Here is a 19,380-nt window from a genome sequence, read left to right as displayed (position 1 = left end):
TTATTTGGTTAAACTTGAGAATGTATACAGAGCCTTTATCCTCTTCTAATTAATAAGGACTATTTGAATATTTCCTATTGGTGCAAAGAAAATTCCTTCCTGGGTCAGACCAGTGTTTTGTCTAACCAATTGTTCTGTCCTTGATACTGGCACTCAGAAATGCTGTGTAACAGGAGAGAGGTAGACAGTAATTCAACTATCTGTGCTTGTTCTGCAGCCTCCACTGCATAATGGAACAGGGTAGAGAATATTATTCTTTAGTATTGGTGGTAACCTGCTATCCTTTAACCTCTTTTTTGATCTCTACTCTTTTAAGTACCAGTCAGTTTTGTTTTGTTTTGTTTTGTTTTGTTTTTGATACCTGAATGTTACACGTAGATACATGCTGATTTGCCATGTTACCCATGCCAAGTTCTCTAATGTCAGGAATATGATGTGTAGTTGCACCAAATTATAACACAAAATACAGCTATTGTTGTGTTAACTATAAAAAAAAAATCAGTCTTAGTGGTTGGTTCTTTAAGTTATTGTATGAACATCACTTAGCCATGTTGTTGTACAAAATAAAAATAAAATGTAGTTTTCTTCCAAGCGATCAGATAACTGCACACTCCTACTTAAATATCTGTTTGAGGTCTTCGATCCAGAACCTTTTCAGACACAACAGTATCCATAAAGGTGCCTACACTTCAGTCCCTTCCAGGTGTACATAAAAATGAGTGCATAGCTCTTGCCTTGGTCTGATGGTTATCAGTGGTTTATTAAGAGAGGCTCTTGAGCTTTTCTGAGCCTTTCTTTGTTTTAGCATTCTTCCATTTTCTTTATATCATCTATGGCTTCTCTACAAGTTGATGGGCTTCAAATTTGATCTTTTATGGGGAACTTTTCTCTCATGTAGTAGGCGTAAGAGATAGCTATGTATTCCTGGCAGATGCTTGATTCTGTAGAAACAATTGGCACTTTTCTGAAAGGCAGTTGTTGGGATATGTATTGGCGTAGGAAATCTCAGACAATCAAAAGTCACTGTTGTGTAAGAGTGTTTTTGCAAGTTTGAAATCCTGATGAGATTCTGGGAGGATGACACATTTATTTCCTTTAATTATGTTTGCATTATATCTTCTAAGTAGTTGTTTGAGAAAAGTTGGAGCAACTGTGGAATGTTTCCTTCTTAATCTAGAAGTTTTTTTTGTTCTCTTCTAGCAAGCTTTAGAGAACAGTGGGTTGTCTTCGATTCCTGTCTCTGCACATTCTACTGACTGCAGCCAGGCAAAGACACCTGGGACCCAGGATCAGAACCCAGATGTCCAGACTCTCTCAAATCATCAGGCTGACTCTAATAGTGCAGAACAAGATAAGGAGCAAGAGAGTACAGATAAACTGGATAAGAAAGAAAAAAAGATCATTAAGAAAAAATCACCATTTTTACCTGGTAATGTTGCCACTGCTTGCTACTTTTTTGTGCTGTAAGGACTATAGTATTTGTGGGTCTGTTAGTGGCTTCATAAAGGGATTTCCCAAAACGTATTGTGGATCAGTTACGAACTTCATCTACTCTTATCTAAAACACAGTATGTGTATAAGTTACGATCAATAGCATTTATAACTTTTGTTATACTGATACAGAAACATGTCAGAGTGGCATTAAGTGAAGTTACACTGCTAAATCTTCTGGATTTAGGTCAATGGAGTTTTAGGAAGCGGCAAAGAAGAGAGAATATTGATCTTTTCCCCCTCTTTTTCTCATTCTCCTCCTCCTCTTCCTCTGATTGAGTTTTCACAGTGTTTGCTAGAGCAGAGGGTCCTTGCAAGCACTACTCTTCCTCTTTGGAAGTGAGGCCTCACAGAGGCAGAAGTGCCATGCTGCTGCCTCATGCAGATCTTCACTTAGGGAAGGGTGGAGGTTGGCTTTGTGGATAGTACTTCATGTCACTTGTGTTTGGAATTGCAGTGCCGGTTTGATATTGTCACCATAAATGCATGTTAACATTCCACCTCCTTACTGTATTGTGTGTATGCAAGTCTGGATTTTGTCTCTGTGCTTAAATGCAACTTTGGTGTTAAGGTTTCTCAAGCTTTAAGGTTTCTAGAAGCAGTTTGTTCCAGGTATAGCCATCATACTTTAATGTCTGGCCTGGTGGAGACAGCTCTATAATAAGCAGTCATTGAGCTCTGTCCATAGTAACTTCATAGATAACATTGATGCTGCTTTTTCCTTTGCAAAGGATGTAGAAATTCATCCAAAGTTGAAAATTGTTCTTGTCCAGCATAACTGTGCTAAAAATTGATGTTCACTTTTTACTCTGGTAATATGTTCCTTGTGTGTAACAGTAACTCTCTGACTGCAAATAAAAATAAGAGGTCACTGCTGTACAGTCAAACACAACTACCTTTATTTTTTGATAAAGTAACATAACCTCATTGTATTCACATGGCTTACAGAAAAAAAATTTAAGTGAGCAAATATCTGATATTGAACAACATATGTGAATAAAAAACCCTGATAGGATTTAGAAGCTTCTTTTGTCCTTTTTGTTGAGAAAAGGTGTGCGGTTGGTTTAGGACAGAGCTTAGGGTTCTTGTAGCATAAAACAACTTTTGTGAAAAAGTAGCCTTAAATTGTAGATCTTTCGGAAGGACTTTTTACGGAATTTTTGCTCCTTTAAAAATTTGTCAAATGTAGTTTAAGTCTGAATCTGATGAAGAGAGGGCCATGTAAAGTATCTCCTCCAGTTAGTTAGATGAGTGTTTAGTACTTAAAATAATTTGGTGTGGTTATGGTTGAGGAGTTAGATTCAGTGTTGGATAATGTTGTGTTGGATAATAAGTTAACGGGCATGTTATATTGCATTGCAACTGCATTCTGTATTTCTAAGTGGCATACAAACTGCATTCATTCTATTATGTGAAGTCAGACATTTCTTACCTTTTTTCCTGTTTTTTTAACCTTTTTCCTTTTCAGTAGCATAAAAATGTTTGAATTTCAACAGGATTCTTATGGCTCTGTTTTTGTCATTCCAGCCCACCACTATTTTTGTGAAGCTGAATGTATCTGATAGAGAAGTTAATTGTCTGCAAAGTGTGTTGTAATGGCATCTCTTTCACAAGATGTTTTTGTGTTTTGATAGCTTTGTATAATGGTGTAGTTGTAGTGGAATTTTTGAAGAACTGTTAAAATGTTTCAAACATTCATTTTGATGTTGTTCCTTATTTTAGGTTCTATACGTGAAGAAAATGGAATAAGGTGGCATGTTTGTCCATATTGCTCTAAAGAATTTAAAAAGCCAAGTGATCTAGTGCGCCACATTCGCATTCATACCCATGAGAAGCCATTCAAATGTCCCCAGTGTTTCCGCGCCTTTGCTGTTAAGAGTACTCTCACAGCACACATAAAAACACATACTGGCATTAAAGCTTTCAAGTGCCAATTTTGTATGAAATGCTTTTCCACCTCAGGGAGTTTAAAAGTTCACATTCGTCTACATACAGGTAAAACCTTAAAATTGCTTTTGTATTTTTTATGATGTGGATGAGATCTTGAATGAAAAAAGACAAGGTGTGGAGGTATCTATCATGTCATTGATATCTGTCAGAGAATGAATTGATTTTAGTGTCTTATAGGATTAACTTAATTTTTTTGCCATAGGTGTCTAGTGTTTCATGGCTTTTGAAACTTTGGGCTCTTACAGAAACCATGGACATTTAGTTTTATGGTGATGAATCAGCTGCTGCTGCTTTTTAATATTGCTGTTTTGAGTGTATTTAATTGTGCTTGCTAAAGAGTCATACTCTTAGAATTTACTCTGCATCTTTTCTTCCATCCCCTTCCCCACACTTTTCGATAATTTCACTGTATCACTCAGGACTATTTGGTTACTTCTCATTTTATCCTCAACAATGAGGTGTTGCTTCATGTTTTCACCGCGTGTTTTCAGTATCTTACACTGCATAACCTAAAACTCTGTTCACATGGTCCTTGTTTATGTCATATATGATGTCTTCAATGCCTGTTTTTGTGTGGCTGAACTTCTATTCTCTGCATAGGGAAGAATGAATTTTCCACTCTTGGTGGACTACCTAGTTATTTTCCACTTTTGTTTCTTTGTTCTTGCATGTAAATAAGCTTTCAGCAAGATGAACTCATCAAGGTGCTGCCTTTTCCTTTCACTCCTGTTCATGTATTTACATTCTGCAGAAGTATCCTTCATTGGCTATGTGCATTTGGTGTTCAGTATGTTTTATAGTCAGATGCCTTTAGTCCATGAAAAATTAATGTTGGATTAATCTGCAGAAAGTTTCTCACATTGGTTTTTGTAAACTTGTAAACCAGTATTTTTTCTGTTCCCTTAAAGGCAACCTTTGAGGTGGAGGGCTTTATGAAGCAGGCTGTACCTCTGCACTAGGCTGTACTCTGTAGCTTTTTGTTCCAAAGACCTTAGCTAATTGATTTTGAACCCATGTGAACTTACTACCAGAACAACCTAACGTAATGAATTTAAATGTTGAGCTACATGTTGAGTAAAGTACTTTCTGTTGCTTTAAATACTCTGCTCAGTAGTTTCATAGGATGTTTCAGTTACTATACTGTGAAGAATGAATTGTTCTTATTTCTTGTGCATTTTTTCCACCTGTGATTTTATAGAGCTTTCTTCGTAATACCCAGTCATATGTTCTAGCCTTCTAAGTCCAAGATTTCCTCTTGAACAAAAGCTGAAAGTTTGTCAGCTTTGGCTGTCTCCGTAACTTAGCAAGTTCTCCAGTATCCTTTCCAAGGAGATAATTTCTACCAGATTTTGCACTGCAGAAGTCTTTCTTGCATAATTCCTGTTGGCAAGCTTTTTTGACTGCCATCAAACAGTGCTGACATTTCCAGAGACCATTTTTTTTAATCTTTGCCATATCACTGTTACTTTGTTTTATCCTATTATATATCATTTGTCTATGTGTTTGCTGATACTTTTTTCTCACAGTTTTTTAACAGTTTATTTTAGAAGGACATTTGACCTGCTATCTGCAGTTCTTAGGATAGCTTCTGGAACCCTTTGAAAATTGCTGTCACTTTTGCATCATCCCGTTTCCTGATAGCAAGCTTGCCTAAAGTGATGTGTTACAACGAGTTAGTAGTTCAGCAATTTCATATTTACTTTTGATTGTATTTTATGGATCTGTTTTGAAAACCTGTTTAACGATAAACACTATGATAGAAAACAGAAAAAAAAATACAGAAAAGAGAATCTGTATTCCAGAGCTGTATTTCTAGGGTGGTAGAAATAAAATCGCAAACTAATATTTTTTTTTAATGTTTTGCAGGTGTTAGGCCTTTTGCTTGTCCTCACTGTGACAAGAAGTTTAGAACATCGGGCCACCGGAAAACTCACATTGCTTCACATTTTAAACATACTGAACTAAGAAAGCTGCGACATCAACGTAAACCTGCAAAAGTTCGAGTGGGAAAGACGAATGTTCCAGTACCAGACATTCCTTTGCAAGAGCCCATACTCATAACTGATTTAGGTAAAGAGCGAGTAAATCTGTTCTCTTCTGAAATTTGGATGTCACTGGAAAATAGAGGCCACAGTTTAATCAAGCAAATGCATTCAGAGTTTACTCAGAAAGATGCACTTTGAAATAAGTAATCAGAAATAACCAGGCTTCAGAAAGTGCCATATTTTATAGTTTGCTTGCACTAGAATTAATAAGAGTCTTTTATTTATGGAGGAGCTGTATAATCCTTAACAGAAAAAAGTGTGCATTTTTACGTTACATTAGGAGAGGAGTTTAATTTAACTGTTGTTAGACTGTTGGTATGGAAAGGATGACAGATAGTTCATGACCTAGATTCTTTTTAAGATGATGATGATGTTTATTCAAATTACATATATTAATGAGCCAGTGGGTTACATTATTTTAGTGTGTCTGTTAGAATTGTGACTGCAATTTTATTAGTGATAATAATTCATGGTAACATTTCAAAAAAGGGCAGAATAATTCTGGAACATGCTATAGAGAATTCATACAGTTATTTTGATTCTGTTGTAGAATAATTGTTAAAATATTATGTAAAACCACTTTTTGGAAGAAGGTAAGTTGTTGTAAAACTCACTCAAGACAATGCATATTGTTATCCAGTAGAGGTCAATGTAGTGGGCAAGGCATTTACTCTTCATTGTTGTTTAACTGGCCAGTCTGCTAACCCCTGCATTGTCTGTTGTTTAGTCATCTTTACATAGTAGATTATTCTATTGGTAATATGTTTAGCCTAAAACCTTTATAATTCTTTAAAAATCCTTTGGCTTTCACTGCTTGCAATGATTACTGTGTGCAAGAGTAGTGGTTATTTTGGTGTCAGGTATAAGAAACTTAAATTTTCAGAGTAGCAACAAAACTTAGCTGACAGCTTCAGGTATTCAGATCACACACAAAAAAGATTATTCCTTTTAGAGTTCTGTAGAAACTAATATTTTTGCTCTGCAAAACCTTTGAGTGGCACCTTTGAAAAAAAGTGCTGACATATATTTTGCTTTTTTAAAAAGTCTAAATTATTCTAAGAGTCTGTAAAAAAAATTCTTTCAATTGTGCTCTGCCTGTTACGTTTTCATTGCATTAGTTTATGGTAATTATTGTCTAGGAAATGCAAAAAATTATTGTAATTTTTCTAGCATATAATGTGGTTCCAAACATGGAGCTGATGGGAGGAAAAATACCTTTTTATAGAATGTTCCCACTCAGAACTAGTTTGCTGACTTGCTTTATCTAGTGTAGAGCCACCTTTTACTGTTCTAACAGTCTGGAAAAATGTCTCATTTATCTGAGTTGAACAGGTTGAGTAAATAGTTTGGAAGTGTTTTATGAGGAATTTCTGTTAAGTATGTTGTTAGGAATTTCTGCAGTGTTTCTGCAGACCAGAACCATTGTAACCTGGAATATGATTACAAATTAGTCAGCTGTCGTTAATTCTAAGAGTTAACTGAATTATTTTGCTTTTATATGATCAAAAATAACAGACTAGATATTTGTTATACGGAGTTCCTTTTCTTCTGGTTTGGAAGATTTCTGTTATCTCCTGTATACTACTACTAATGACAATTGTAGAAGAATGCCAGAAGGAATTTAGAAAGTAGGGTTGTGGGTTTTTTTCTTTGTTGTTTTGTTTTATTTTGAATTTTTTTTTTTTTTTGGAGAAAATGTTTTTACTAGACCAACTGACTTAGTTGGGGAAAGTGAAGGAAGTTTTAGCATATATGTGTTTATAAAAATATGTATGTATAACATACATACATATGCATAAACTTCTCTGAGCTTGAGACAGAGAAACTTGTTCTTTTTTCATTGTTGTCATCTCCTCTTGAAATTGAGAGAATTCCCTCTCCTTGTCTTCTGTTCTTTTCAATTACATTTGGAAGTCAGCAGAGACCCTGTGGACTTTCCTTTCTGAATATGAAGCATAGCATGCTAGATGAAGCAGTCTGAGGAAACAAAAGAGGGCGTAAAAGGCTTTTGTGCTAAATATATAGGACCATAAAGGGATCTTTCGCATATTTGTTGAAATTTTGCGTCACTCCCTCAGCCCTGTATATTAGTATTGTGATGAGTACTTTTGAGTTCACAGATGAGTGAATGATGGTGAGGGAGGTTTTTTACATGAGAAGTCTGCTACTGTCCCCATTCTGTCACAGTGTTTAGGATGATGCCCTTCTGTTTGCCTGCTTCTGACACAGCATACTCTTGCATTAGCAGTTGGACATTTAGTAGCAAGAACTTATTAACTGATTTTTTCAAAACTACACTTGACTGGCTTTCAGGGACCAGTTTATTTGTTTAAATAAATTTATTTGAAGGTGTTTTTCTTCCCCAATAAATTTTTTGAGGTACCCAGAGAATTAGCAAGACTGACTGGTTAGCCAAAGTAGTTGATTACAAATACAGAAATTTTTAATGGACTTTTTTTATCCTTTGAGTAAAGGCAGATACTTATATATATATATATCTGTCTGTCTCATGGTGTTTTGTACTTTCACAAAATGCATAACAAATATTTGTCAAGGTATAACGTGTATCTGGGGTATATTCATTAGATGTCATTTGGTTAATTGGAGGTTAGAAGAGCAAAATATTATTTGATTAGCAGTGAATGCCTAACTGTCAACTTTTTTTAAAGTTAATGCTTGTTTTGGACACGTGAAGCTTAATGTAGTGAGGTGGACCTATGGATAAAAGAAGAGGTATCACTAAAATAGATAGCATGTGCAATATGATATGTATAATGCTAAATAGATGCATGCATAATTTTAAATAAATGCTGAAAACGTGCTCATTTTCTTTGTATTCTTGCGTACTAAAAGTTCAGTCACTTTTTTTTAAATACTAGCTCTTCAGACTACTGCAACTTTGGAATAACTTTACCAATTATTTTTTCCTTTGTGTGTGTGTGTGCTTATGTGTGCAGGTCTTATTCAGCCAATCCCAAGGAATAGCCAGTTCTTCCAAAATTATTTTAACAATAATATTGTGAATGATGGAGACAGACCGTACAAATGTTTTTATTGCCATCGAGCCTATAAAAAATCTTGTCATCTTAAACAACACATCAGGTAAAATTAATAAAAGAAGAAGAAATGTATGTAATAGCAAGTTTATGGAAAAGCATGAAATTTATGTACTGTTCACTGAAAAGACTTCTTTTTTTTACCGTCTCTTAAAGTAGTAAAGTTGGAGGCGGCTTTGGACTAATTCATACATATGTGCAGTCCCAGCAGTACAAGTGGTTGTGTTTAGTGTGCTGTTTAGCTTATTAACACTCAAACTCTTTCTTCTTGAACTATGTGTAGAAAATAGCAAGCATTACATGTGAATTCTTGTCACAATTTTGTAATTGCATACTCCAGGTCATCTGCTTTATTGTGTAGCTTGTATTTTTTGAGAAGGGAATTAGCTTTTTATTCTGTGTGCTGTTTTCTGTGGATTAAACCTAAAAGCATGTAGGCTTACATTGTAATCGAGAAAGAGTTCTTTGGGATCATTTTGTTTCTTGAAGGTTCATTTCAAGTTCCCTGCAGTGGTTGTTTGTTTACAACCACAAGATCATGGATTGACAGAAAAATTTAGGTTGGGGGGGAACCAGTGGAGGTAACTAACCCAACCTTGTTTTCAAAAGAAAGGGGACCTTTAAAGTTAGATTGGATTGTAGTTTTACAGGCAGCGGGCTTTGACATTTAGTCAAGTCATCAAACATTGCTCCCTGATTTATAAACTGTGATTAACTGGAGGAGAAAATATGAAAAAAACCACCAATGGTGATTACTAGGTTCTAAGGAAATTTCCCAAACAAGCATTTGGCAATCTGCTTGTTTCTGCAATACAAACTCTGTACCACTTTGTCTGATTCAAATTGTGATGAGTTCCTCATGTTCTCCTTACAAATGAAGTTCTGCATTGGTAGGTTCTCAAACTGTCTTGAAACAGCTCTTGTTTTCTCTGTGCTCTCTTAAGAGGATGGGGGAAGCCTTGCAATATCATGTCTTTTTCTTTCATAATATCCTACATAGATTTCTCACTGCCTTTTGTAGACATAATCAAGTTGGATTGTTTTAAATAAAAATAATTTTAAATTAGTATATGTTGCTGATTTGCATCATTACCAACTTCGTTGTCCTTCATTGAAATAGTTGATTTTAATTGTGTTTCACACTTGTCTCTTTATATTCTTAAAGGGAGTGTAACTGTCCATGGTTAGTTACCTTTAAAATGTTAGTTGCCACTAAAGAGGACCTTATCTGCCTAAATGTAAGCTAAATTTATGCATATTTTACTGAAGCATTTATGTAGTTTACAGTTTTGTTTGGATTCATAATTTTTCATCTTTCATTTGTGTTAGAGAAATGTGGTTGACTGATTTACCTAGTTCATTTTCCTTTTTCACAGTTTTGTCAGGCTTCTTTGGACTTTGAAAGTCTTTTAATTACACAGAATGTGAACAGCTTATTACTTTACATAAACAGTTGGTTTACGTGCACTGAATAGTCATGATTTTTTTTTTTTTTCCTTGTCAGGATACGTTTTGTATTTGAAAATTGTTCTTCAAATGCCTGTGCTTGAATTCATTCTGCTGTTGGCTATACACGTACTCCAGCTCAGGATAAAGCTATCTTTAAAAGCCTGTTACTTATTATGTGCATCTTTGTTTTTCTTCTCCCATACTGAAAATACAAAGATGTAATGGGGGTACCAATCACTTGCTGCTGTGCTTTTTTCTGATTGATCTTTGGAACAGAGTGCTGAGAGAAGCTTAGCCTAGCTCAGCTTTGTTAGGGGTTATGTAGAGGAATTAGAAACTTTTCTCTTTTCCCATGTCTGTTCTTCCTAAGTTGGCATTGCTGTACCTAAGCTACTAGACTTGACACTCGTGTGGTCAGTCTGTCTTCATGAAATGGTGCTGATCATTGTTTAGAAAGCTTGTTTACCTCTCTGAGAGAGAGGAAAATTTGTAGTAGGGGTATTTTCAATAGAGCAGTGACTGAGTAGCGTGTCAGGTTCTCTCCCACAGGCACACCAAGGAAGAGTTGGGGTACTCTACCGCTGGTTTCCATAGATGTATATTGGTAGCAAAATAGTAATCTTGGTATCTGTCATGCTTCTTTATTATGGCATCTGATATGGTGGTCATAGAATTCTAAGGCTACTGTAATCATAACCCTAACTTTTCACAATTTTATTAAATCCTACTTCCTTTATCTTCCATCTCCTAACATTCACATTGTCTTCCTCCTAGCTCTCACTCCTGGGATGTTACAGTTGTAACGCTTAAAATTCTCGCACTCAGTTCCATTTCCTAACCTGTCCTTCAGTCTGGTTTATATCTCGGTGTGGTCATAAAGGTAAACTCTTGTAACAGGTCTGGAAGGAAGGATATAGTGAGCGGGGCATACTGATAGCATAGATGAGAGAGTTTCCCCTCTTGTTTTCACATAACAGTCTGAGGTACTAGTTGTATTGTGCCTTGTTCGGGATGTATTCAAGATGGACACAGTTATTTTCTCTAAAGTTTTATTATTAAATGTAGTAGTAGTAGTATGTGATGTGAGGAGGACTGTATGTTTTTCTTCAGACTTTTGTGGACATTCATTTAGCTGAATTGAGGAAAATACATATGAATTGTAATATACTAGTCTAAAGAACTGGTATATTATCTGGCATGGAAAAATTCAATCCAAATGTTTTACTTGAGGCAAAATATGATCAGAAATGGAGACTGGACTGCAGAGCATAATTAAAACTGTCAGTATTGCTTCTAGCCTATCAAGTGATAACATGCAGGTCGTTTATAATTTACTAAAGCTTTAATTTCTGGTTTTTGTTAACTGAGGCCTCTTCCATCCATACAGCAATCGCCTTAGTTTGGTTTATTTTACTCATTTAAAAGTTTAGTCTTTTAGTAACTTCGTAAATCAAACTGTTAAATCTACTTTAACTTCTGCCTTCTCTTAAAAGGTCACATACTGGTGAAAAGCCATTTAAGTGCTCTCAGTGTGGAAGAGGTTTTGTGTCAGCTGGAGTTCTGAAAGCACATATTAGAACACACACTGGATTGAAAGCTTTCAAGTGTCTTATATGCAACGGGGCCTTCACTACTGGAGGTAGCCTCAGGCGACATATGGGAATCCATAATGACCTTCGACCGTATATGTGTCCGTATTGTCAAAAAACATTCAAAACATCACTAAACTGTAAAAAACACATGAAGACTCATAGGTATGTTTACAATTTTTATATGAATCCTTCAATGTATTTCAGTAGCCCTTCCTTAATGATACTTTGAAAGGCAGCTTTGCTCTGTAGCAAATATTAATAGTTGAATAAGGATGTTTGTTTATGGGTAGCAAACACTTAGGTAGGCCTGAAGGTATAGTAAATTATGGTGTATAATAAAGAGTTGTTCACATATATAGTTAGGATAACTGTCTAACTAAAACCATAAAAAGATTTTCTTTCCTTTCTTTGCAGATATGAACTTGCACAGCAACTTCAGCAGCATCAACAGTCTGCTTCAATAGATGATTCTACAGTAGATCAGCAGAGCATTCATGTTTCTACTCAGATGCAAGTGGAGATTGAAAGTGATGAGCTACAGCAGTCAGAAGCTGTTACAACAGATCAGCAGGGTATTTTGGAGTTAGACCAGCAGCCAGTAGTAGGCACAGAAGAAACAGCACTAGAGCAACAATTGGCTGACCAGCCGTTAGAGCAAGATGAGGGTGAGTATCTGAAGTGCAATAGGGTTTATTATGAGGCAAGTTTACAAGTTCTCAGATAACTTCTTGTTCACAAATTTCAGTGATTTTGGTTTCAAGACGATGCAAGTAAGCAACTAGAAAAATACATGAAGTAAAAGCTAACTACTTAAAGTATATTGTACAATTTCTTCCATTCATTGGTGTTCAGGTTTACTGTTAAAAATAGAAAAAGATTGGTTAAGGTTTGCACCATTTAGTTGTATCAAACAAAACACCTAAACACATACACAGAAAAATAATACTATGTGCACAAAACTTTACCACATCATCCCTATTATTCAGAAGAATCATTGCTATAAAGTCTACATAGGAAGTAATACCTGTGTTTTGAGGTGGGAGAATACAAAATATTTTATATACTTATTGTGTTAGTAGTAGTGGAACAAAGTATTTTAGTTTTGCTTATTTGCTCTTTTTCATGGTGTAATGAGTTAGCAAGTACTACAGAGGAGTAGAAATAAAGCCTATAATAAGCAAAGATTTAAATACCTAGTCAGCTAATAAATTTTTATTTATTTTTAATGCAGTAAAAATTCAGATGACCATAAAACGTAGTTTTTTTGGGAACAACTGAATTATCCAGTCAATTACATCTTCTTTTCTTGTTATTTTTTCCCTTTTCTTCCCCTCTGCGCTCCCCCCCCCCCAACTTCCTTTACCCATTTCAGATAGATTTGTGACATCCCAGCATACTTTACAGGAAAACATCACTCAATTTGAACAACAAGCTATAACACAGCAGCCATTTGATCAGCAGGGCTTATCACAAGGTTAGTAAGAAATAAATGTTTTTAAAGTGATTTTTATAAATCTGGCTTTACAGCATGGCTATCATAAGACATTTCAGAAGTGGGCATCCACAGTCAAAGAAACTGCAATGCAGAGAACTTGCAAAAAACTTTTTCTTAAATTACTATTTTTAGACTATACTTGGTAGAATGTTTTGAATACTTAATAGATTTTGCTCTTATGTGCCAATGTGTAGCCATTACAGTATGGGGTTTATAGTCATGCATCTCATATTCTTTCCTTGATTGTGTTTGAAATTGCTGTGGCAGTAGGCAATTTATACAACTTTCTCCCTAAATATACGTGCTCATAACCTGAGATGATCCGGAATGCAGACTAAGATTTGACTGAGTAGCCGTTGGGAAGCATTATGGAAAAAGACATGGCAAAATATAATGTAAAAATCATACTTTCACCTAACTACAGCAGTTTCCTTTGTATTTTATAAAACTACATAAGTGACAAATTTAAAAATTGTAAACATTTGGAAACTTTTTAAAAATTATTTTACCTACGAAATACTTGGAAATATGTGTAAGGTTTATTTACGTTGCCTGCAGCAAATGGAGAAATGACTGTGTCCCTTTGCTTTTCACTGCTGGATTTCTTGAGTTCTTGTTTAATGTGAAAGCTACTAGTTTTGGTTTGGGTTTTTTGGGGGTGGGCAGGAAAGAATATATTCAAGGGATGTTTGTTTGTTTTGGTTGGGAAGTATACCTCACTGGATGACCAGTTGATCTCTTCCTCCTTGTTTCTGACTCCAGCAAATAACTTCATATTTATATAACTGGTAACCAGTAATTGGTAATCCATATGATTAAACTTCTCTGTTCTTAATTTCTTTCCCTGTTTAGTTGTGTAGCACATACTGTAAAAATGTAATTGACTGTGCTAAGTTGCATGTCACTGTGAAGAAATAGTATAATTTGTTGCAGATTTTAATTCTCTATGTTGTGCTGCTTTGTATGGAACTGAGAAAAAAATTTAAGGTCTCTGCCTTTATTGAACAGGTCCTGCTAAAACCCTATGGATTATTTTCATTGGTTACTTTTTACAGTGTTCCAAATGAATGAAAAGAGACTAGAGAAAACAAGTGCAAGCTTTCACTCTGTATTGCTCTCAAGAGTGGTGGTGGTTTTTTTTAAAATTTTACAGCTCCTTTGAATTTGAAAATGCAATATGTAAACCTTGATTTGTTACCTTATTTAGACTTCAGTTTCTGTATGTGTGTATATTCTCAATTGAATAAATATTGAATACTGAATGATTTCTTGGGGAGCGGGGATGCTCTTCTAGATCTTGCAAAACAATTCTTTTATCATCAGAAATCTAGGTTGATCATCGGTACATTATAAAATTGGTTCAGAGAATCAGAACATTTGCGGTGTGTTTTTTTTAGTTTCATTTGTGTAAGATATCTCCTATTCTACTTGGAATCTCATCCACAGATTCACAACTCTTTGAAGTTTCCTTGAAGATCCTGGAGCCCTTCAAAATTTTTGAATTTCAGGTAGGTAAGCATTTGCGCGGATGCATGCGTTAAATTGGTCGACCCTCTCCCTATGTCTGCATCTGTGCTTCATGCTCCTAATTTCTTTTTCCTGTCAGCCAGGCAGAAAATTCTTGGCTTAAAAAACTGTCTTATTTATCTTTGGTATTTATAGGCTGTATTCTTGTTCAAATATTTTGGCTCAGTGTTCACTAATAAAACAACATCAGAGTTTAAAAAAATCTTTGGTAGGTGTTTTGATTTTTTTTTCCTTTTTTTTTTAAAGAAAAAAAGAAAATCTTAATTTCAGACAGATGAGGGTGATTTCTAGGTCTACATGGACCTGTCAGAACTTTGCTTATTCTTTTAGGTTTGTTTGTAATACTTTTACAGAATTTCTGGTTTGTTCAGGTAGATTTTCTTCTACAAGTTCAGACTTGTAAAGAAGTATAGATCTCATGAGGGTGCTGCTCTATCATAGTCTATTATTCATTTGAACTAGATTTGAAAACTGAGAAAAAGGACTTCAGTGTTCTTTGCAGTTTACCTATTCAGGCATCTTCATCTAAAGAGCTTTTAGTGAGGTCAGAACAACCAAATGGATCTTTATCAGAAAATGTCTTTGGGTTGTTGTATATCATCTGTCACCAAATGTGGTTTCGTATAGATCATGTTGCCTTTTCTTCCTTTAAAGTCTCCCTGTAAGCATGGTTGGCTGTTAATAGTTTGATTAGTGGTGATAGGAGAGTGATCTTGAAGAACTACAAGAAGTTAAATACTGTCATTCTGTACCCCATACAAATACATCCTTGCCACCAGACTGCTGTTTTTTGTTGATCCGCAATCTCAGGACTTGGAATTCTGATTCTTTCAGTAACTATTTACACGGTGATTCCAATCAATACTATTCAGCTGGTTCCAAAGTTGCCTAGGAGGCAAACCTGCAGAATGTTTAATTGCTGGTCACTGACCCCCAGAGAGATGTACATGTGCATGGAGATATGTTTGTAATGTTAGAATTCAAATGATCTGTCAGTAAAGACTTAAGGTTTTGTCTAAAGTACTGTATTTGCTATGAGCCATCGTATTGTTGTTTTCTGATTCTCACGTGCAAGATAAATCTTTCCATGAGTAAACTGATTTCCAGAGTATTTTGGTTTTTCAGTGTGTTTGGTTAGTGTAGAAGACAATAGGTTGGGTGATGTCCTAAAGCCAGGAAAAAACCATCAATGCAACTGATTACTTGTACTGAAATAACACAAAATCCAATTCCAAGTTTAGAGAACTTTGTAGTAAGAAACTCCCCTTATGTAGAGCTTAAGATGCTCTCTGTTCTTTGAAGATTAAGGAAAAGGTTCTGGGAAACGATATGTAACGATGAAAACAAGCGGAGAAAATAAAGGTTCTGAAATTTGTTTCTCTCTCAGACTGAACGCCTGTTTTTTGGTGGGGTTTTTTGGTTTTATGCTGTTCTGTAGAGATAGTATAGCGGTAGGAAATGCGTTTTCCATGCTCAAAATTGTCAGATCTTTTTTAAAATTTTTAGTGGAAATTGACCTTCATACAAGGTATTGAGCAAAATGGGGATGCATCATATATATTCTTCTTACAGCATTGGTTTGTATTTATTCCAGAACTACTTTCAGAAGTAGTATTTCTTTCTTCAGTTTGTCCTAAAAATACCTCTGAATTCAGAATTTTTCTTCCTGAGCATTTTGTTGCATGATCCTGGGAAATTTTTCAGGATGTTGGTAGTTGCTTTTAGTAAAACACTGTGAAGTGAAACAAGCCATGTTATAGTAACTTCTTTTTTCCTTCTTAGCTAGTAAAACTTAACAATTAAAAAAAGTTTCAGGTTTTTTAGATAGCTATTTTTTTTGACATTTAATAGTTACTTATTTGTTGTTTTTTTTAATGTAGGACATGGAAGTGGTGTCACTTTTGCCTAAGTTTCTTGAGGCTTGTTTTTTTGTGTTCTCATCAAGTGTAGTGGGAATACCATATTTCCATAAAGGTGCTCTTAAAATGTATTTGAAAAATAGAAATTAGCAGCCTTCTTATCACCGTAAAGCTTTGTATTGCTGTTCTTTGGGCTACTTTTTTATTTTGTCGTTTTACTAAGAGTAATTAAGGTGGAAGGTTAAGCTTGTTGAATCTTTTTTCTTGCAATCTTGGTAGTTTTAGGGGAGAAAATAAGATACAAGTTGCAGCAATGTGTAAGCAATAGCATATAATAGGGTTTTTTCCCTGTATTGATAACAGTATTCCGCTGTGAAAATTGTCTTTTGGGAAAATGTCTGCTTACACTTAAAACATCCCAGTTTTTGATATACTGTAATTCAAAACATTCTTTAAGCATTGCTTTTTGGCCTTTTATGCTGTGATCATCTGATGTGGGTTTGTTTCTACCCTGTTTTCATAATCTTCACCCTTTTTGTCCACTAAAGGCAAACTGCACAGAAATAGTAAAATTGCTGCCCTTACCTTAGTTACTGATACTGGTGGTTTCATTTCTTGTCTACAGAACATTGATTTTCTTTTTTTTTTTTTTTTTTTTTAACATTAGAAGTATTAGGGCTTAGAAGGGTTGATAAAAGAGCATCTCTAATAAGTTTAAAAAAACCCCCACAATCTGAGCTATACTTCCCTGGCTCTGAATCATTTATACTATCATATCATTCATTCATTTAGAAGAAGAAGTGATTAAGATATGATATTTCAGAAGAACAAAACAAAATAAAAATTTCAGGTCTTTATACTGGAAATGTGAATAAAAATATGTTTATTGTTTACTTTGCAGTTTGCCTTTCAGAGGCTCTACTTTACTGTTATCTAAAGAGTGGGAATATGTGGAGGAGATCCAAAGTAGGAGAAAATGGGGTTACTTTATCAGAAACTGGAGTTCTCCTATTGGGTCATCTCCTCCACTCACCCGCCATCCTCCCCACTGAGCTTTGCATCCTTGTGATCGGCTTCCAGTGTAGTTAAGGGAGCGTGGTACCAACGTGGATAAAGGGAGATGGGTCAACCTGTTTGACACATGCATGCTTACATACAAGAAATTCAAAATTTCAATGGCTCTAAGGTAATTGTGGCACTCTGAAGAAACTTCAAACAGTGTTTTTCTGTGGAGGAGATTTTCCAATAGAATTCCAGCTAATGGTAAGTAACCCTATTATGTATATTACGTAGATGCCAGAAGCATTTATGTATTTTGCCACTCAACAGTGAAGAGTATAAAATGAGTATTACTATGTGGTAATACTACTTAATCTCTTTTGAAGGTAGTCTTCAGAAAAGTGCTGTTGTTATTCAAAGTCCAATTCAGTGTATTTTCCAGGTTTGTGACTGTTTAATTTCTGTCAGGTTTTACAGTGAATGACAGCTACAATCAACAGACTCAATTTCCAGCTGTACAGCAGCTGCAGGATTCAAGCACACTTGAGTCTCAGGCTCTTTCAACGAGTTACCATCCACCAGCCCTTCTTCAGGTTCCAAATACAGACACTATTAACGTAGTAAGTACTGCTAGAAGGGAAAATCCATTATGTCATATTCAGTGATGAGTTTCTTTGAGCTGTTTCGTTGGTGTTTAGGTAAACTGAGAAGTCAGAAAAGTTTCACGGTTTCTTTTCTAGTTTTATTTTCCATCTTTTCTAGTTTTATTTTCCAGCTGTTAAGCATGAGCAAAAGGTGGGGACAAGACAAGTGACCTCGCTACATGCTTCTAAGAGAGTTGTACATTTTGATGCTCTAGGCTTGAAAAAGGATATAATGCTATAAGGTTGGATCCTAAGTCTAAAACTAAGGAAACGACCTAATGTTATAAAATAACTTTACATTATTGCACTATATTCTGTTTTAATTCTTTAATTTCTGTGGTTATAGATGTCATCAAGCAATAAAAATAACATTACAAATGTGTAGTGATCATTCATGGAGCTTGCATTATTGCAGGTTATGATGTTCTTTCATGGTTCTTATCTGGTTAAATTTGTAGAAGAGCTTAATTGCTATAAATACATTTTAAATATAACTTCTTATGATGGTAACAGTACCTAGCATAAGGACTATCTGTAGTAATGTGTTTACCATGATGACCTGCATGAATTATTGTCCCTTCGTGCTTGTTTGCAAAGGGCAAATGTCAGTCAGAGAATTGAGGTGGGTTTTAGGATCTGGAAGAGTTTGAGCAATTTCAGCCTACAGCTTTTGGAGTTTTCTTCTCTTCAAATCCTACAACATGCTGTCATTCTCAAGGATTATTCTGTGGTGGTGTTTGCTTAGAGGAAAAACCTGTTTAAAAAGTAGTGAAGTCTGTCAGCACCTCTGCATTTTGCTACTCAGTATGGGGCTCCTACTGTATAAAATGGCCGCTGTTAAACTTAACCCCTCAAACACCAGAAAATCTGAGACTCAAGACACACAGGGAGGTGTAAGTGCACTACGTTGTCTGTTTATTCCAGTTCAGTAGGTGCGCATTTTGCTGCTTTCCTTCTCGCTGTGGGAGTGAGGTATTGTATCACACTGTTAATTTCTTGTAAAAAAATTACTAAAGCATCATTTTGATTAGCTGTGTTGACTGAAAATGCTGTATTTTTTTCTTGCCTGTTTGTATTACTTTATTTCAGTATTGTGTTACTGAAATTTACTTGAGGCTTTGATTTCTAGACTACTCGTTTGATACAAGATCAGTCATCACAAGAAGAACTTGAATTGCATAATCAGCAGCCTCATTTTCTTGAGGATAATGAAGATCAAAGCAGACGTTCGTATAGGTTTGTTATACTTTTAGGTCCTCTCAAAGAATTTCCT

General features: G+C 35.3%; 1 protein-coding gene across 1 annotated transcript in view; it reads left to right on the top strand.

Annotated features, from left to right (window-relative positions):
- ZNF236 (zinc finger protein 236) overlaps positions 1-19,380 on the top strand; it is a 70,800-nt gene that overhangs the window by 18,598 nt on the left and 32,822 nt on the right. Inside the window, exons 8-16 of the mRNA XM_010078558.1 lie at positions 1,201-1,429; positions 3,214-3,486; positions 5,308-5,511; positions 8,444-8,588; positions 11,485-11,745; positions 11,998-12,248; positions 12,956-13,057; positions 17,932-18,083; positions 19,237-19,343. Of these exons, the coding sequence (XP_010076860.1) occupies positions 1,201-1,429; positions 3,214-3,486; positions 5,308-5,511; positions 8,444-8,588; positions 11,485-11,745; positions 11,998-12,248; positions 12,956-13,057; positions 17,932-18,083; positions 19,237-19,343 (1,724 nt within the window). The remainder of the gene's footprint in view (positions 1-1,200; positions 1,430-3,213; positions 3,487-5,307; positions 5,512-8,443; positions 8,589-11,484; positions 11,746-11,997; positions 12,249-12,955; positions 13,058-17,931; positions 18,084-19,236; positions 19,344-19,380) is intronic.

The sequence above is a fragment of the Pterocles gutturalis genome, unplaced genomic scaffold (genome assembly GCF_000699245.1).
Source record: "Pterocles gutturalis isolate BGI_N339 unplaced genomic scaffold, ASM69924v1 scaffold5783, whole genome shotgun sequence".
In the NCBI taxonomy this organism is placed as follows: Eukaryota; Metazoa; Chordata; class Aves; order Pterocliformes; family Pteroclidae; genus Pterocles; species Pterocles gutturalis.
Note: the sequence above shows the minus strand (reverse complement) of the source record. Positions and strands in the feature narration are given on the sequence as shown.